This window comes from Trematomus bernacchii, unplaced genomic scaffold (genome assembly GCF_902827165.1).
Source record: "Trematomus bernacchii unplaced genomic scaffold, fTreBer1.1, whole genome shotgun sequence".
Taxonomy (NCBI): Eukaryota; Metazoa; Chordata; class Actinopteri; order Perciformes; family Nototheniidae; genus Trematomus; species Trematomus bernacchii.
In genome coordinates this window covers 9,697,028-9,718,197 of record NW_022987973.1, presented here as the reverse complement: position 1 = coordinate 9,718,197, position 21,170 = coordinate 9,697,028, and the positions used below count along the sequence as shown (strand labels likewise).

General features: G+C 41.9%; 1 protein-coding gene across 8 annotated transcripts in view; it reads left to right on the top strand.

Moving 5' to 3' along the window:
* The window catches only part of sox6 (SRY-box transcription factor 6), a 126,351-nt gene that overhangs the window by 31,484 nt on the left and 73,697 nt on the right, over positions 1-21,170 (top strand). For 6 of the 8 annotated variants that reach the window (XM_034116737.1, XM_034116741.1, XM_034116742.1 and 3 more), the window contains 2 exons: positions 12,044-12,284; positions 14,748-14,958. In XM_034116737.1, coding sequence (XP_033972628.1) covers positions 12,044-12,284; positions 14,748-14,958 — 452 coding nt within the window. The remainder of the gene's footprint in view (positions 1-12,043; positions 12,285-14,747; positions 14,959-21,170) is intronic. The other 2 variants (XM_034116739.1, XM_034116740.1) reach the window with 1 other exon arrangement.

Below are 21,170 nucleotides of genomic sequence, written 5' to 3'. Positions count from 1 at the left end.
TCAAGGATATATTTATTCAAGTTAAAGAATTGAAAATCCTGAGGCGAGAAGTTGTAATTAAAATACTGGTAGTCATGAGTAATGCATTTCAATAAAAATCTCTTTATTTCAACCAATATTTAAATATTTTTGCTTAAGCATGACAACAAATAAAAGTGTTTGATGGTCTTATAGCGAAGAGCTGCTAAAGAGCTGCTACTCTTAAAATAAGGCGTTAAAACACTGTTGAGTTATAATGATCCATGACTATAGAGGAACAGTATGTGTTTCTCTTTGAGTTTTATGTCCCTTATTACAGCTGCAATACGTCTGCTCACATTAAGCTAATTTATGGCTGAGGCCAGCGTAACAGCAGTACAGGTTAATGAATTTGGCATTACTAATTAAACGTTATTGAGGGATGAATATGAATCCTATGGTCGGGAGGGACGGCAGAGAAAGGGGGAGGAGAGGAGAGCGGGACAGAGGACTTTTCTATCTTTCTTCAGTTCTTCCTTTCAGTCGTGTTCACAATAAGTTAAACATGAGAAGACGATGTAAGGGCGCAGCACATCGTTTGAGGTGAAATGGAGGACAGCCTTACCTTAGTGCAATGGCCAGTTAGACTGATTAGATGCAAAATAAATAATTCTGTATAATTCCACAGAAGGTGTTGAAAAAAAAAACTCTAACTAAAACTCTCTGTAATTGCTGTGACTTAGTATTGTAGGTTTAAAGGTTAAATGAACAGGTGATTAGATACTTGTGTAAGCTGAGGAGCATTCTGTCCAATGCACTGAAAAACATATCCCTTTTAACACAATTGTTGTTAAGCAATTATTTCAGTCACCTCTTGAATACAGGACTTTAAAGACCAGGAAGCACTGCCCACTCAAGCAATGAGAATTGATGGTGACACGGTGGACTATCGAGCCAATATTGAGCTGCCCTCTGACGTGCTCTGTCCAGGTCCAGGGTGTGTTGAGGAAAACAAGATATTTATATTCTCATAGATCTTTTAACCATCCCTCACTTCTTAGTAAAAGGGTCACACAAAAAGAAAAAAAGCTATTTCAGTAATACACTCAAACAGATACTAATTGAATATAATAAGTAACTATGTGGTAGGTTTTATAAGGATGTGGATATGTGCTTAAAAGTGAAATATTAAAAGATCTGTTCAAAGTTTTGCCTCCAAACTAAACAACTGAGACATTTTTCGGAGCTTGTTATAATATTTGTGTGAAGCACACTTTTTTTTCCTTGTGTGTATTGTCAGTGGCTTGTGTATTACTGTACATGCAATTTAAATCTTATTTTTGCTGCAGCTCTTTCTCTATACCTTCTCTTTCACTACTGCCTCTAAACTCCACATCTGACATAGTCTCCCTGAAAGCTAAGCCTTTCAATTTAGATTTCAATTATCATGTTAGTTTTGTGATTAGACTTTAGTCCTCCAGGAATCAGACCTCTCTGCCGCTCTCTATTCCACTCTATTCCACTTCCCCTGCAATCACATCCCATCTGATGAATTGCGCATATAATTACGGAAGTTATTGAATATGCAGATCACTGCTGACTCTTGGTGTGCGGTTCATAATGCAGCAACTCTAACTGTATCAAACAAGGGTCTCTGATAAAGACCCACTCTGATAATGAGAGAGGGCCAATGTATGCTATTAGTCAGAGATAACAGACACCACAAAGGCTCAGACTCAATTAAAACAGAGCCACGGTATAATCTGTGTGACTCTGTGTATACGTACGCTCATACACAGTACTCAAGCAGTGTAGGGACTTGGCACTGGGCACAGTCAGCTCTGCCATTACAACCAGCAGAGCACAGACCAGTCTGCAAGCCAGCCAATGGACTAGGTGTTTATGAATCCACCAACATGAGGTATTTCCCCCATGTTACAGTATGTTGCTACCATCGTTTTACACCCCGTCCCATGATGCAATCCCTTAGAGCTTTTCAAGAGAGGGGAGTGAAGCACTTTACAGGCACACCCACAGGAGGGGGTTGTGGGAAATCTTTAAACTTTCGATAGCTTTTAGAGAGTTTTCTTAAAACCTGGCCAACAGGCAAAGAGGAAAATATCTCTCGTGCTATAATTTTTAAGCATTTTACTGTCAAAATACTGAGAATTTCCTCATTTGCTCTTAACAGGTACAATACCAATAGTACCTTTTTCCACATAAAGCTAGTCTTACATGGTTTTTCAGCTTAAGTTTAACACACAATTGCAGGGAAACGAAAGATACCGGGTCCGGTATTTTTAGTATGAGCTGTAGTGATGTAGCTGCCATTTTTAGCTGAAATGCCATGCTGATGCTGGACGGCTGCCCTGTTGACACCAGAGAGGAGGGTTTATAGACTGCACAAACACGATCTCAGACAGTAATAAAATAAGCAAACCAAATGTTAATGTACTTGATTGTGCCTTATTTAATGAGGAAGAGACAGCAGAGATACTGAACCTTTACTTCATGCTTCAAGTTTATGTCTTTGAGTTTTCCCTCTACATATTTTGCCCATACTGTACATATGATGAACAACATATACATATATGGATTTAACTAGGCATACATTTCCTAAGTATATTTTGTATTTCCCGAAATGTATTAAAACTGTGTATCCCCACATCCTGTTGTCACTGTGGAAGGTATTAGAAGCATGGCTGGTGCTGGCTCTTTTTCCCTGTCATGCCTGTCTGATGTAATTAAGACTCAGAGCAGGATTTTAGCACATGGTCACTGTGGCAATGTCACTGTGGCACTTCACCCAGGCCCATGTATATTAGTATGTTAATAGGATTGAACATGTTTACACCAACTGTTTAACAGGAGGTCAAAAAGGTGACTTAAACTTTGTTAAGGGGCTTACATAGGAGCTCAAATAGCATTATAGTGACTGACTAATAGGCCTAGACACTGACAGAAAATACACAATGTATGGACCGCGCTTGCGTTCAAAGGCAAATGCCTGTTATGAGGTGTGTAAAGTAGAAAAAAATAACTAAAGGGCATGGTTAACCTAAGTGGCCAAAGGGATTTGACTGCCCTTTACTGTAAAGAGTGTGTTGCAAGTGCAACGACCTTTGTCAAGTTCCAGCTATTGTTTGCAGATTGGTTACACACTCCACAGGCTGTGAAAGACACATCTGCTGCCTTCAGCTCAGGGGAGAGCAGATAGACAGTCAGGGTTGAGGGTTAGGTGTGTGGGTGTGTGTGTGTGTTGGGGGGATTGGTAGGTGGGGTCCTCAGCTACCCTGTCATACAGCTCAGCTACAGTCCCTATCTTCTTATCAAATATTTGTCTGGCCTTCACCGCCTATTGCCTTCCCTTCTGTTTGCTTTGTTTATTGAAATCTATCTGAGGCAGATTGATACAGTTTTCAAGTTGTTATTTTTCATCTGTGTGTGCATTTATCTATTTGTGTAAATTCCACATAGATGTTTTATATTTATTGTTTTTTAAATGTATGTTCAAATATATTTGACGCTGATATTTTTCCATTATTTAAGTATGTAAGCATTTTGCAAAGGCCCAGTTAAGTTGTTTGATATCATGGGAGTTTTAAATCGCAGGTCAGCTCAACGGAAAATTCCCTTTAAGCTTTCAGCATCAAATATAAAACCATATTTGTTTAATGTGTTTTTGAGTGATTCCCCGATTGAGATTCGAAGGGTCCCAATGATCCAGACAAAGGGTCTCTTTGTGTGAATGGGGCCCCAGTTGAAATATAGGAGTAGTTTGAGATTACCAGATTATTTCCTACTAGCCCAGTGAGTGAGGCGAGCCGCAGCCCTGCGCCGTGCTGTGCTGAGGCTGAGCATAATGAGTGTGGTGGCAGGGAACCACAACAGAGCTGGGGCACAGGCTGCCTGGGAACCAGAGGCCCATGGCCCTCAGCCAAACACACACACAAATCCTGCCGCACACTTGTGGCTTTTTAAGAAAGCAATTTAGTTAATGATTTCATTTTGAAGCACTGTCATGATGCATGCGTCCTCTGGGCAAGCCAGCAAAAGAAGAAAGGAGAAGCTAACACAGTGGAAAAGGTATTAGTAAACACAAGCTTCCCCCAACAACCACAGAGGAAAATAACATGCAACCGAGCGTAATTTGGCATTTGTTGTAAACACAGCACAAAAATCACTCGGGTAATAGATCGTGGTAGGTATCACTTGCAGCTCCTGCTTCTTTTTTTATGCATTGCGCTGAACAGATGTAGAGAAGAGTACAGTAGTTGCACAGTATAAGGGTCAGATACATGGTTAGCAGTATGGACCGCTGAAGCATTTTGAGTTTTTGTCAGCGTCTAATCCACTACAGTGCCCGCTTCCCTGGAGGGGAAATACAGCACATTTTTCTGTTCAACCATGTCTGTCAGCTCTGATTTTATCAGGGCTATGTTTCACATTCATTTACTCAGGTTTTCTCAGTGCCAGTCCATAAATGAAACCATCTTAGCATTGCTAAAACAGCAGCTTGTACATGTCTTCGCTGAACCAAATTTTTGGGCAATTACCCAGATCAGTGGCTGTGGTTTCGGGTTTTGCTCTTCAGATCTCATTTTTTCTCCAGTCTCTTGCATTTTTTTGTATCAGCTGTCAATCACTCATGGTCACTTTTAACCACCTCCAAACAGGGCTGTGTGCCAGCCATTCATTTATACCTTCACTTTTGCTCTGCTTCTTCATGTCCAACCTGTCAGAATGACACACACTGTTGACCATGCTTCCTATTGAGCACTGGCAAATTAATTGGTTTCAGTGGTTTAAATCAGCAATCAATGTCAGTTTCCCAACATAATAAGCCTTAATCATAAATCTTTGAGGTGTGGCTTGCCTGACCCCTATTCATCATGGCTCTGCTAGATGGCCTCATCTGGGTGGAGCAAATGAACTACCCCTGTTTTGATTTTCCAATTGATGTGTCACATGAAATGTGGATACTCTTTCCCCTCCCAGATTCTATCCCAGCCCTTCTTCTCACAGTCCTTAAAAACACACAAGGCCCCAAAGACAAAGACGGAAAAGAAGTCCAGTTGTCACAAGGGGAGACAGATTTGTGTGCCTTCCCTTGTGTGAGGGTGCTCAATGAATACCATTAAGTTATTCAGAAAGAGAAAAAGAATAGCAGAAAAGGAACAAAAACAATCTAAAGAATTAGAGGTGGGTCTAACTGTGGCTAATGAGATGCTGTCCTCACAGCATAAAGCAGCTTAATAACAACAGTGTTGAAGGTTTCCTCGTTTTCCCCAATCTACAAACATCTATTTATTAGATGATAATGTAAAGGGAACAAGATTACTTATCTTTTTGGTCGTCATTTTCAATGTGCCTTTTTGTTGACGAGGACTTGTGAAGCATTCTAGATTAGCATAAAGAAAAAAACAAGGACAGTGTCGGAGAGTGGGAAACTAACTCGTTAATACAGATGTCCAAACCATCAGCAGTTATACCAGCTCTCTGCTGGGCACTAGGGTTGCCAATGATGACCTAACGTAGGCAAGACCAAAGACTGAGGCCTTGCTTCACCTTTCATACAGCACAATACCCCCCCCCCCCCCCCCCCCCCCCCTTTGCTATAAGTTATTGTCCTTGAGAATTGTCCTTCTTTCTTCTTTTAAACTTATACTCCTATTTTCAGATGTTTATTCTCCCTATAGACCTTTTGTGCATCTCTTTGGTAACTTGGGATGCATCCGTTCACTTGTGTTTGGCACTCCTTAGCTAGCTCCTCAACTCACTTTTCTGGCAACTGTTAGAAATGTTACGCTCGATTTGTTGAAGTGCAGCCATTTCGCTGCAAACTCTCCATTGCACAGAAGAAGTTATCTTTATAAATGACAGAATGGACCTTGTCTGAATAGAGCTTTGTTTACTGTTTAACAAAAAGGGGGGCCCCACTCTATTTCATCTGTCACCGATGCTTTTCTTTCCTTCAACAATGCTCGATTGTTTCCATGAAAATGTCAGGTTCCATGAACAGGAGAATTCTGTATTATTATGTTCCTGCCAAATTCCGATCTCTGTTTTCCTTCTCCTGCTCACAAAGGGCTCATAACTTACTGTCAACTACTAGGCAAGCCACAAAGCTCCACTGTTGCTCAGCAAATAGGCTTGTGTTGGTTGATGGCTTGACTCGCTGTGAGGTTTGCTTAAGTGCAGCAGCAGCAACAGAAGTCTCTTTGGGAACTCCATCCCCCAGCAGGCCCACAGAAAAAAAGGAAAGTTAAAGAAAGAAAGAGAGGTAGAACAACAAGAGGCTTTTCTTGTCTCAATTTTTGTCCAAGTCTCGGGAAGGGAAACAGTTTGTCTTGTGAATGAGGCTGCTGAAGTTGTTGTCCAGCTACTGTTTATTTCTTCTGTGTGTGCCTGAGTCACATCCAGTATGCTACTTCTCTATTGGATACGCTCTATTACAGAATGATGCACAACAGTAAAAAAAAAAAAAGGCCTGCGAAGAATTTTTTTGGACACCCATTCTTCATTTGTGAAAGCATATGCATGAGTGAACTTGTGTGTGTCCTGGGGAACCTAGAAGCTGTAATGCCATCCAACTCTGAGCTTGTGTCCTGGGACCAGGAAAAAGGCCTAAGGCACAGGGGACCGAAAAAGAAGGAGGAGTAGGAGGAGGAGGAGGGGGAGGAGGTGGAGGGGGCAACGAGGGACTGAGTGTGTGAGTGCCCATCGACCCTTCCCGGGTAGACAGACAGGGACACTTAAGCACTCTCACACCTGCATCTGCCTTTTTCCTTGTGTGGGGGGCAAGTACACCACCCATGCTGTCATGGCAGCTGCACAAGTGTTTAAAGTGAGATACAAGGCAGTTCCTCGAGCAGCATATTATTGCAAATAATTTACCCTGCAAAGTAATTATCAATGCTCTGCTCAGTATGTAAAGTGTGCACTTCAGGTGGCTTGCTTAATTTGCTCTGGGTGGCTATCATTTGAGTGTGGATTTGAGCTGTGGTAACTGTGGCAGTTTCTAATAGAGCAGGCATCCGGAGAGAGTGTGAAGTGAGGATGAAGTGCCGCCGTAATTGAGTTGACTTTTTGCAAGGGAAGGTCAACAATAATGGAGGAACAATTTAAACAAATTCATTTAGACAACTCTCCAGTCACTGTACAGTAGGTTATCTTGTTGGAAAATCTGTATTTTTCCAACCATTTACTATATTTTAATATCATTATCTATAATTAGGAGATTTCAATGGATTTGTCTATTACTGACTCAAAGAGACTTGTAAAAAAAAGTGCAAGCGATCTTTTTTTTTCTGAATACCTATCTTTAAATCCAGGAAAGATGCATGTGCTTGAGAACTCTGTGTCTAGGTATGTGTGTGCTGAACAAGAGGCTAACTGTGAGCAGTACAGCCCGTGTTACGGGTTGATTATGTATCCAGAAACCTGGCTGCTGCACAGCATGGCACAATCACAATGGAGGGTGATAATTTAATTGTGCTAAACGGTGGATTCCGTGTCAATGCTCCTCCAGCTGGGAGCTGTCAGGTAGTAATATCTCATTATGGCAGGTGAAGAACCCAGAGGAACCCTACCACGACACCTGTTAGAACAGGAGGAACCCCTGAAGGGAAACAGATTATTTTCTCTCTCTCTGACTTTCTCTCACGCCCACACTCACGCACACGTATGCACACACACAGACATAACAGTTTAAAGCCCCACAACTCTTTCCTTTTTTGCTACTTCACTTTTAAATATAATAAGGAATTATTCTATTTGTTTTTTAAGTTATAACCTTTGTTTTTAAATAACATTTTGATTAAACATTGTTTTTGTTTTTTTTAAGGATCTTAGTTAGGTGATAAATAGCTCCTACAGTACTATACAGTGACAAAACTAATGGAAAAGATCACGCATTGTAGCTTTGTTTCTTTTGTTCATGCTTGAGACAGTTGGTCAATTTTAACACTTAAAAATGTTTTATATGTCTTATAATTGTTTATTTTTGTACATGAACATTGAATGCATGCATTAAGTACACCCTGTCACACATGACAAGTGAAGCCCTGTATCTTCTATGGCCTGTTCTCCCCTTCAGTGAAAGAAAAAAAAACAGACGTTTTGTGTTTAAATAATTTATTAGATTTTCTCTCCTTTTGTCTGCTGATATCATGTATAGGAAAAACGTGTAATATTCCCCTATTGGGTCTTGTGATCAAAACTTGAAGGTGCAAGACATTAGTACTGAGAAACACAAGTGGGGGTGGGGTGGGGGAGATGGTGTGGCATTACTTATCACCATTGTCCCTAAAAGGTAAACAGTGTCACTGTGAGCAGATACAGCGGGTGAAAGTTAGTGAGAGCCTTTTACGATGAAAGGGGAAATGGGATAGCCGAGAACACATGGCCCCTCAGTCACAAGACCCCCTAGATGAGCACTGCACAACACTCCTCTAATAGTCACCAATTAAGCAGAGGTTGTTTTGCACGATGATGAAACATTATAGCAGGGAACAATTCATGACTCAAGGCATTCCCGGCTATATGAGCCCGTGGCTGGATAACTTAAGTCCTAATCCTTCCAATGTGCCCAATATTGTCAGCTATATATAGGCCTGTTATTTTTTCTAACTGACCCTTCCTCGTCTCTGCCTCGAGTTTTCAAAGTCACTAGGGCTTTGTATTTCAGAAGGAAGGCACCATTTCATCCACTTATTGATTACCTTGGTTAGTTGTCTATTGTTAATGTGCAATCAAGCATGAGGGAGGGCAGCTTGTCAAGGTTTTATGAGCTAACTCTTCAGTGCACCATATTTTTTACTGTTCAGTCTGTTATAGCACATTTTGAGCTCATTATCTAAATGTATTCAATTATTAATAAGGGTAGGGTCCTTTCACAAAGCCAGAATATATTGCAGATGTACAAACAGGGTTGTTTTGCAGATTATATTCAGAAAGCTCAGACGCCGTGCTGTAAAGTTTAGTTCCATGAGAAAATGGGATAACATTTGTATTCAGGCATATTCTACATATTCTTCCTCATCAAATGTCTTTGTTGTGTCTATGTTGATCTATTGCAGAGAAACCCCTTTAGATCTCAGAACTGTGTGATCCCCGCTCAAAATATGAGAAATAAAATACCGTACCGTTGCCCTCAGATATTTTCAGAGAATTACTGCCGCACTTACCCTTTTCCCTTTCAATGATATGAGGTAGTATTGTACGGGGCTTGGCAGAGGGGGTGCTCCGTACTCTTAAGCTGCCTGCGTGCAGCCCTCCCAGCACTGCTAATAAATTATTAACTCCTGCTGACAAATACTGTTATGGAGCCTGCCGCAGATCTGTTGCATTCTTTAACAAGATTGCTGTAGACACATGTTACAGGAGGATGGAGTCTCCATCGCTCCCTCTCTCCTTTCCTCTCTCTCTATCCCCTTCTCTCGCTCACGCCTCAGCAGTTTGACTGATGGCTGGAGACCGAAGTAAAAGTGCCTGAGAGACTGAATATTTTAGTGGTAAAATAATACCACTTGATTTAGTGTGTAATACAAAAGCAGTGCTTTGTTTCACTCTCACACTCCATTGAGGACGAGGTGCTTGTTGCTCTCGAGGCTTGGGCTTTTTGGTTGCATGAATAAAAAATACATCAGAATCTATGTGCCCGATCTGCTCCTACCACACACATATTCGCACACACGCATCCCCTTCTAGCCCTCCAAAACCCCACGACTGCCCCCTCTACATGCATGCTCTGAACTTTGCTCTGACTTTTGATTTTCAATTAACAGTAACCAATTTCAAGATCACTTTCTATTTGATATAATTACAGGAAACAATTTAATGGCTGATTAAAATTGAGGGCTGAGTCCCACTAAAGACACAGCTGACGACACATCCAGGCACAGAGGCTAAAAGGCAGAACGTTAACAGACAGACAGACAGACAGACAGACAGAGAGAGAGGCACAGGTCTCACACTCCTGCCCTGCCATCTACCTGACATACCGGGTTTGTTTGTACAGCTGCTGAGACACATGAGATTAACCTAGGCTACCATTGTCCAGCTCCTCCTTCACTGCCCAGGTTGATCTGTGACTGTGTGCCAGTGTGCAGTGTGTGCGTCTGTGTGTGTATAAGTGAATGAGAATTAGATAGAGTGCGGTAACTCAAATGTACTGTTTTATTTGGATATACTAGTGCGCATTTCTGAACCACATTTCAGACTTCTCAAGTCTTCTCAAGTCGTCTGCTTACTTCTCAATAGAGAATCAAACCTTTCTGCCATTCATTATAGAAACTGCACCGTAACTTTTGCACTGTCTTTTATCAATTCATATTCTCTCAGTATTATATTTATATTTAATTTTTCATTTAATATTTGTTTTCATATATCTGTCATTTAAAAGTTGCTTTATCACTTTGTACAGCACTATGAATTGCCTTTGTTATTTGAAAGGTGCTATTCAAATACTCCTGACTTCAAGACAATATCAAATTCAGCTGTTCATTAAAGTTACATTGAAAAGACACCTTATTTGACAGACTTATGAGTGACTCAAAGAACTAAAAGACTCAAAGAAACTGTTAATAAAAGCCTTTCTTAAATGGAATATGTCCTTCCCTATCTGTTAGTGTCTGACTCTCAGCCGAGCACAAGGACAGCATCGCACCACAGCCTGCCTCAACCTTGAGATTCCCCCCCCCCCCCCCAGGCAAACTGAGGGTGGGACTAAAGCGCTGTCACACTGACCCCTGTGGATAGAGCAGGAGAACGGGCAGATGGTGATCAGTGATCAAATGTAGTACAAGAACCCTGAGCATTTAGTCATATACAAACACAGATCCATACCTTCACACTCTTAATAAGTATTTCTCCTTCCTCTGTCGCACACGGACGTACACTCATTCTAAGGAGTCACATCCTTGATGCAATTGTCAATGTGCTTTAGTTGAAAAGCAAAACAACAGCTCAGGAAAAGGCAGATTAGGAGTTATATACGCTCCATCTCCTTCTCTCCACTTCACATCAGTAGGAAGGCCATATTATCCGCTTTTTAATTTAATACCAAATGCATAATTAGATTTGCTTGGCACAGTGTTTAATTTCATTCATTGTAGCACACAGCACAAGTGGAGCCTCATTAATTGTGAGAAAAAGCTGAATTGATTGTATAAATTCTACACCAAAAAGAGTTGGTTTGTAAAGCAGAAAAAATTAATTAAATTAGAATTAACATGAGTTTTCTTTGCACCTGATATGTCAAGTAGACTATTCGCTGTAATATTCATGAAAGCATGTGACAGATTTGTGAATTTAGTCCTCTACTGTCAGTTTTTCGATTTTTAAAATGATTACGTAGGATTTGTTTGCCTAAGGGAAAAGTGTCACACCAAAATGTTAATAATTCCCTTTTTGACGTGATTTAAAGTGGAAACAAAAGAACACAAGGCTGGCTTACGTTTCTATTTGATTGCTTTAGAGTAAAATCAACTATCACAAAGAAATGATGGAATGCTTGAAGGAGAAAACCCAATCAAATCAACTAAGAAAAAAAGAATATTACCACAGGAAAAAGCAACCCCGTTTTACATCTCTGTGTAACAGGGGTTGAATTATTTGTGAGGTTTTTATTTGGATGGCAGTCGTATGCCTGTCTGACCTACTGCCTGAGTAACTGACTTGGGGTTTGGGCCAAGACCCAAGCAGGCAGTGTTCCAGGCCTAGATCAAGCCATCCATCTGCATTAAACAAAGGATTAGGGACCCCACTGCCTGCTCTTAAGTACATGGGCATGAGCACCAACAGGCCCAAGTCAGGAGGAGTATTCAATCCATGCGGCATTGACTGCTCAGGTGCACTTTATAATCCCTGTTAGAGCCATTTACACGTGTTCCTGTTAGAGCCATTGACAATCAGCTAAACGAGAGTGCCATCATTTAGACAAAAGCCATAACAATCAGTTAAAGAAGACTGCTAGTCGCATATCAAATACTCTAGAATTGAAATCCTTTTCGTGTATTGTTGATGATCATCGTGAGATATCATTTCTTCTCCCTGACTCTCATCTCCTCTTTCTGCTCCACAGCAGAGTTATGTCTTCCAAGCAAGCCACGTCTCCTTTCGCCTCTGTGGTCGATGGGGATGATGCCATGAGTCAGGAGCACTTGTCTTGGGAGAAAGAGGAGAGTGCCGAGGCCCATGGCACACCACAGCTGCCCCTGCACAGCCTGCTGCATGGAAAAGCCCATCCTGATGAAATGCAGCCGCTCAGCAGCATGCCTCCAGAGAACGATTGGGACAGTCTGGTTTCAGCCCAACAGCGCATGGTGAGACAATTCAACAGCCTTCATACATACATTAACCTTTTTCTTTCTTAATTTATCGCATAAGAATTGGAATAATAGAAACAGAATAGATGTAGAAGCATTTTTGAATGAAACAGTTTATTTAGAAGGAATATATAGCTAAGCAGAACCATTTTAGATATATGTAAACGACTGTCTTACTGTCCTCCCTTGGGTTTTCACGCTCCATCCCCACGGTTCACTCACGCCGCGAATCTTCTTCAATTCTGGGGTCTTCTGATAAGCAGCTCTGCCAAACACTAAACCATCAGCTATTATAAGGTTAAACAGAGGACATCTTACTATCCCTTTAATAATGTGAATGGCTCATAAAATCGCATCATGACCGAAGTTAGGCCGTGATGCATTCTTGTTGCCATTAAAGAAACATGTCGTGTCCTCGGTGTTCCAATGTTGTTTTTCTTGTTGTGTATAAGCCACATCTGCAGCCAGACCCCAGACGCTGTACATTCTAAGTGCGGCGCTGCTTTGATGTGAGCGGAGCGAAGTAAAGCACAGGCACTTGTGGGCTATAGACATGGGATGCAGGTGGTCTGTCTGTGACAGACGGGTCTGTGGTAAAGAGACCCTGAGGGCCTCTGAAGTAGCTCAGCAGTTGGCAACTTAGACCCTCAACACCTCGGCGTTGCAGCACACGCACAAGAAGAACCGACCCACACACATGAACGGCCTCTGCAGCAGCCTGCTCCTCATGATGCGCGGCTGCATGCTGACAGTGTAGCTTACTGACAGCCGAGGGAATGCTCAGGTCGTGTCTTCATCTGTGGAACATTTCCTCATCTCAGTAATAGGATTCAGGTTTTCTTTTAATGATTTTTTTTTTTGACGAGGAACTAAATACCCAAATAAATAGTTTTTTAAACACCTAAAACCTAAATCTAATGAATTAATTTTAAATACTATAATATTATTTATACTTATTTGTATAGCTCCCCTGTGTTAACATAGTTATTAAATAATGTAAATGGCAAAAGGTCAGGTCAGATATATCCTAAATGATAGGAAACTTTATAAGAAATTAAATCACACTTCAAAGAGAAAGTGGGAGGAAGGACGCAAAAAGAGAGTAGAGGTAAAATGGGGGACGACAGGGAGATACAGAGAGAAGAAAAGGCAAAGGCATAAGGCGAAAGGAATGAGAGTGTTGCCTTCGCTGATTACCTGACTCCACTGCTGTGCCATGCGTCTGTGTGGGCTGTGCCCTGAACCTGCGCCAGCTGATTAACCCAGCACTGCTCCACTCCCCTCAAGCACTCTCCGCTGTCTCTGCCACACTGCATAATCATCCAACACAGGGCTGGGAGGTGCAGGGTAGGCCTGTAGGTCGTGCCACCCTGGCGCTTGGTACCAGACCACCCGACACACCAATGTAACTCTGCCTGGAGCTCAACATGCAACGCAGGGATGAGACATTTGCACTGGCAACATTCCTGCCCACATTCCTGACGTTTTATTTAGGATTGCCAGGGGATCCAGACATAGTTCTACCATGCTGTACTACACACAGTTATTGCTGTGCTCTTGATTAAATCTCACTTTTCCACGATAGGCGTGCAGTATGTGTTGGATACAGGCGTGTGTCAGGTTTATTCCCTTCACTTTGAGGCCCAGAGTTTAAATCAGAGCTAACTGTTCCCCCGTTAAAGGCTGCAAACTCCTGGCTGCTTAGCCACCTTCTGCTTTCTCAGACTCCACAGACCATAATTAACACCACCTTCTGTCAGACGCAACCCTGAGCCATGGTCTGTGTGCTGACTATACACTCCTGTGTGCAGAGTATTCTTTCCCCGTCTCCCGCCCCTCACGCTCTCTCCCATTCTTCTCCCCATTTCCTTCATGTCTCTGTTTGTGCACAGGGAGCACTCAGCCAGTCAGCCAGAGACAGGACCCTTAGTTAAATACTAAACCATACACAGGTGGGACTGAAAAACAACAACAGCTCGAGACAGGACACAGATTTACGATAGCTCAAGGCACTCAGCTGAGAATAGGTCTCCACTAGAAAATGAACAAATTACACAGCAGTCACCCTAACACAAATGTACACTCAAAAGCAATTTGAGAAATTACAGTTGGGAGGTTTCTCTGTGTAGTCTCTGCAGATGAAAAGTAAAGAGCACATTATGCATATGCCCTATGAAAGTGTACCTCATCATTTCATCTCAGTTTTTCACTTGTCATATCTAATTTACCAGCAAAGCTAGCTCTGTTGAAGACACAAAAGATGCTGTATGAAAGCCAGAGAGGACCTATTTGATATGGTTGAATCGCCCCTGAGTTGCAAAAATCCCGCAATCACTGCATTTGAATGAAAAACTGTCAAAAAGCTCAATGGAGCCCTGACAGAACACAGGAACCCACTCATCATTGAATACAAATCCCATCCCTTGTTGCCAACCCTCTCAACTTGTGTTTGTCTTACAGGAATCTGACAGCAATAAAGTATGTTCCCTGTACTCCTTCCGGAACAATTCCACTTCCCCACACAAGCCGGAGGAGGGGGCCCGGGAGCGAAGCGACCTGCTGAGTGGATCAGCATTTGGAACTCCGGAGCGCCGCAAAGGAAGCCTGGCAGACGTAGTTGACACGCTGAAGCAGAAGAAACTGGAGGAGATGACAAAGACAGAACAAGACGGTATGTCTCTGCATGTTTATGTGTGTGTATATAAGGGCGTAGGTACAACTTTTTCTTTTCCAAGTGTGCCTGATCGTCCCAAATGTTCCCTCTTTCTTTCTCATAATTTTCTAGCATCCCAAAAGTCTCTTTTCCCCTGTATCTCTCCGTCTCATACACTCACACGGGCACACACACACACTGGGAATACTGACGTTACAGTGTTTCCAAATTGTTCTGAACCTTTTCCAATGTGACAAAAACTGTGTGGCAGTGCACCTCAGCACAAGTGTGGTCTTCTTCAGTGCCAAGGCAAACTCTCTGACTATAAAACTCATAGTGCAGACCTGACGCCAGGAACATTACCTCTTTTTATTTTGCTATACGGAACACTTTTTACGCAAGGCAGTTATTCATCAAAGTTTGCTACACATAAACAACCCTAGCCTTCTCACGTCCTATTCAACACACCATGAAGATTTTTTATTTTCCTACAATTGCATACAGAAAAAAAGAAGAAAAAAAGGGGATGAGACTGTTAGGTCTATGTCATATCTGCACCCAGTTTCACCCGGCTCGGCTCTCCCTCCCACAGCCTGCAGTCTATCAAGAGTATGGCGGAAAAACAAATATTTGAAAGAGCTGCTGAAACACATCCCCCTTCTTAATTAGGGCTGTAGTAATATAACTACATCCAATCAAATGTTAAACCCCCTTGGGAATGCATGTGTCTCATTTAGTGTCTGGGGAGCTCTTAGCTTAAGCACTTCATCAGACGAATAAATTAGACCTCTGTTAGCCTAAAAATAATTTGCCACTTCTCTTTTAAGTGTTCGTTTGGTGATCTTTGTATCAGAGCATCACGGGCCTCTCACAGAATAATCATTTAGCCACATCCTGATATGCGGACTGATAATTGTGGTGTCATTTAGATAATAAAATACAGAATAATCAGCCTTATTTACCTGAACACCTATACATTTGAGATCATTTAGAAAAGTTTGGATTATTGGAATGAAATGACCAACAAAATAAAAGAGGTAATTGAAACATTATACATGCAAAACATGCCAGTGTGCATAAGCATGCCAGAATACTTGAATCAAATACTTTTCTTTATCATAATGTCCTCAGCCATTGGAAATTTAGCAAACAATATACAAAATCCAAAGGTAAATAAATACCCCTGATGAATATCTAAATCTTGCAACTGGTCTTAGATCTGCCGCTGAAACCAGGACACAAGAGAATGTCGGCTCTACCCCACTTTACAGGACACATTTTTTGTAAAATAAATAAAGCGATTCTGTTACTGCTTCTTTATTTTCCCCTTAGGTAAGAATATATTTCACATGTGTCTTGTTTCTCTCAGAGTTGATTTTCATGGCGAGATTGCCAGTTCTCTCTTTATCGACGGCGGGCGTTATGGTAATGAGCCCCAGCTGGTGAAGGCTGGTTGTTGCAGTAATTTAAATGGTCAAGTGCAGCTTGTAATCCAGGGCCGTATGTTAACGCAGGGAGGAGAGGGTGCTTTAGAGTGCCATACAGCTGTTTTAATCTCCTGTTAATAATAGAGACTTGGTCTGCCTCATGTGCTGTCTGTCATATATCATCGGCACCTAAATAAACTCCCTTGTTGAAGGAAATTAGTTTGTGAGCAGGGAACACAGCAGAAGACAAGAGCCTCAAAAAGTTCAGAATGCTGTCCCCGAGCTGCAGGAACTGAGAGCTACTCGGTTCCAGAGAGCACTTGAGGAAGCTTCAGTGGTGATGATCAGTGATTACTGTAAAATGGAGGGAGAGGGACTCTTAGAGGAAAATAAAACCTCACAGAAACCTTTGAGAAATCATAATCGGAAGTCTTTGTTTATGGAGAGCGCCCCTGTTGGAAATAAAAAAGGGCAGGATTAACCGATTAAAGGACATACAAGAAGGTTGGAGAAGCCATTTGTTGTCTTAATGATGTTGCTAATGTGGCGCAAGCAACAGATGAGCCAAATATATCTCTTATCTAAGCATGACAACTGTTGTGTCTAATTCTGCTGCTTCAATGCCTGCCTGGTCGGGATCACCAAGGTCCGCTGAGACTCTTCACCATCTGCTACCATTCTTATCTGGGCTTCCTTGTCTGGTCAAAATAGTTCATTGTACTGATGGAGTGAGGATAGATGCTGTGACCTCAAGTGTAGAGAGAAAACAATTGGTCTATGGTACAATGTGAAACTCCACTTTAATTGATTTTAAAACTGGTTGAACATTTGCTTTGAAAAGGCTCCTGGACCTTGAATTAAAATACTGTTGAATGTCTTTATTAACGTTCTGATTCTTAGTATTGAGTTTTATTAGACGTGATTTTTTCATGTTGTGACTAACATAAATACAATTCCAATTCACTAGTAGCTGTAGCTGATATGTCACCAATTTTCAAATGAATCTGAATGGTATTGTGGGTGAGATGTTGGGAACAGTTTTAGTAGGAATAAGCAGGAAAATAAAAACACTTATATTGGAGAAATGTTGGACTTCTTCCAATACTGTATGTCTCCCTTCAAAGTAAATCTGATTGGCCAGTTTCATTAACTGACCAATATGCCTAATACACATTATAACAATAGAGGTGGTGCTCTGTATATCCTCCTTCCTTCCTTCTCAATACATTTGTACCCTTTTACCCTCTTCATCCTTCCACCCTTCCTCTCCATTTCTGGTCCTTAAAGTGCTTTAAGTGCTTGTGACTGTGCTAATGAATGAAAATGTCCTCCCAGCAGCGAGCAGCGCATTTAGCTGAATAGTCACCTTTGCTGTAAAAGCTCTATTAGGCCCCGTTGCCAGCAGGGCTAACGATTGTGGCCCATGTTTATTTACTAGGTATTGTAAATGCATTATTTATGGGTAGGTCTCCAGACAGCACTTGTCAAGAGTTAAAAATGTCAGTATAAAGTATTGGGGGAAAAAGAAAAATAGCCACCATTATAAAAACCCAAGGTGACCTTGATTTGATTCACATGCAATTAGAACAGTTTTATATAATGTACTAAAGTATGAATCAATACTGTGCAAGTCAACACAGAAAATACTTTGTGTGTTGAGTCTTTATGATCGTCCCCCAGGACAAGGACGGGTAAATCTGTTTAAGCTTCCTGTCTTGGCTTTTAGGGATTTCCCTGGTATCTACTTGTTGGGTCCTTGCCAGTAAAACTAGCAAAACATTAGAAGCGATTTTGAGAGGCATTATGTGTTCCATAAAAATGCATATCAACAATTCAGTGATGTAGTTTCTTAATATTTAAGTCAAACTTTAAACAAAATGTCACAACTGCTTGTATTCAATATCACATTATGGCTCATTTTCTTGGATGCTGTTAAGAAAAGAGTGCTGCATAGTGAAGGAGAGTCAATAGTCTGTGAACAGTTGTGTTCTCAGGACATTTGACACAGCTGTTAAACTGAAAGTGGGCCGTCTTTCCATATATTTTGTTAGCAATAAACCATATTATCATTCACCTAATCTTTTACAGTTCTCATTGAACCAAACACAAATGCAAAAACAAATCAAATATTATTAACGTAATAAAGAAAATAACAGAAAGATACTGCAGTATTTTAAAGCAGTCCGAGTAGATACAGTAGGTGTTCAAGCAAAGTACTCAACACCTGGAGCCCTTTGACAGAGTCATGGCTAATTAGCTTAGCAAAGGGGGGGCATTGACACCATTCAGCCAAACTACAACTCCCTTTTAATCCCAGGTAGGAGGATATTTAATGGCTACTAAGGAAATAATCCCCCCCTATTACAGCGGCAGGTAACCTAACCATTACTTGTGACATAAAACAGCACCACAAGTGAGCCACTGTGAACACAGGGTTATATTATATATATGAGTACTGTACGTGTTTCTGTGTTGTCAGTAAGACCTCTCTTTCTCTCCCTGTTTCTTGTATCACCTCTGCTCTATTTATAAGTGTAATCCCCCTGACGAGGTTGTGTATTATCACTGTGTAATGACTGTGCGGTAGGTTGAGTGTGGGGGAGTGATCAGCATTGTGTGCGTAGCCCCAGGTCATTATCCTCTATTACAACAGGCCATGTAATGAGATTCAGAGATGGGTGAAAGCTTTGGAAGAGAATAGGATCAGCGCTAAGCCTGTGGTCTGATTAGCACTGATGAACTCTTGACTCTGTTGTAACACTGTCCCCTGTCAGTGTCACAGCTCCTGCTGACTCCACATGGTGGCTCACTGGAAATTGGCTGCAGGTGCATAATAGCACCAACACATTTATTTTTAGAAATGTATTTAGTTTGAATGTAGCCTTTACAAAAAAGGTTTTCCAAAAGGATATCGCATATCATGCAATCCGTTTCATACATTATATTATAAAAAAGGCACCCTTTCCCTACCCCCAAAACAGACTGATGCACCTTCTCCCCTCCTCTTTTAGCTCCCTCCCTTCTCCCCGCTCCTCTCATCCCAGCTGCCATGTCATCTGGTTCTGCTTTATCCCACCTAATTAATAGGAATCTTTGTTATAATGATCTGAGCATGAGCCTCTGACTCTATGCATATGCAATGAGGGCTGGAAATCCAGTTACCTTGGCTGCAGATTTCTAGGCACTCTTTACACATAGCTCTGCGCTGCCTCTCTCTGAGTGCAGCATCCTACCGGACAGCGTTATGCCGGGACCCTCCTGGCAGGACACACACACTGGACAAACATCAGTCACGCACTAGAATCTCTCCTGTGCACCACCTCCTTTAATAATCTGTTGTTTATTCTATCAACATGATTTCAGCAAGCTACTTATCTTGATGCAAGTAATCTATTTGATCAAATAGCCGATATTGTTTGTGTGTGTGTTTGTGTGTGCGTGCACGTGGTTGCATATCCTGTAGCTGTCAGTTGGGGCCTTCTTGTGCGTGTAAGTGCATGTGTGTGTGTTCTCTTGGCCTGTGGCGTGGTGCAGCAGCCCAGCGGAGCAGTGCTCTGGTCTGTCACTTTTGTTTGAATAGGTAATGTAGATCTGTTCAGGCTGAAGAGACATGAGCTGGAATCGCTTGTTAGGACACATGATCAAAAGCAGCTCTCTGCTCTCTGCCAATCAACCCTCTTGTCACCCTGTGAAGCAGACGTTAAATAGATTTTTCGGCTGTATGCCGCGGGCAGCCTTCCAGCCTGACATGTGAACTTTCACAAAAAATATACCCTGCCCCTCGCTCCTCCCTAATCTCACTTTCCCGTCCTCTTTTTTCACATCCATTTTTTGCTCTTCCTTTCTTTTTCCTCTCCCCTTTTCCATGTTTTCCCTACCATCTTGAAACCCCAACCTGATCCAGATCAACATTTTCCCTCCTCCTATGATTTTTGTCTCCCACCCCATCTTACTCTCCAGTGACAAAGTTGCTTCTTTGCCAGGCTGAGATCAGAGCCCAGGACTAAATGGAGTGGCTGTATGAGGGGAATAGGGAGCACAGAGTGTCTGGTCCTCTGCTGAATTATGTATTTACTATCAGTTCCAAAACAGAGCCCTCACATAACACAGGCACGTCCCCATAGGCCTTTGGAAGCCGACACAGGTTTCACTTTACACAAGCTAAGATATAGATTTTGTTGCCCCTTTCAAAACGGGAACCCTTTCTGCTGTCTTGGTCATTCAGATGACAAAACAAGCAGCTGCTTCTTCAATGTGCCATTCTTTGCATTCAAGATCACCTTCCCTACTTCTCATATTCCGATTAGTCAACAGTAGCAACTGCTGTGGAGCATTCCATGGGCCATCTTCCCGGGTTTCAGCTGTTGAGCGTGTCCCCCTGCACCCATGCAGCACAAAACTCCCATTGTGATCCTGGCTTACTGGCTGCACAGGAACCCCTTGATAGGAGGAAACGGGTGTCTCTGGGAGACAAATCATGGCCAGGCTTGCACAGAGGCTTGTTTGTCTTTACACACTCCCACACCCACACACTAGTTAGTGCAGTATCAATGGGGGGGAAATAGCAAAAATATTTATATTTGCTGTTAGAAAGAAAAACAATAGATTTGCCCCGGCGCTGTATGTGGATGACTGAGTGCTGAGATCAGCAGCAGTTTGTAATGGCCTGAGTGTTTTATGTGACACCGCACTATTTGGAGGGACACAGAGATGGTGAAACGCTGACACATAAGAAGGCAGAAGCCATTAATGCTACTATATTTGTCATTGGTCTGTGAAGCTTAGAATTGGGAAATAACAGCC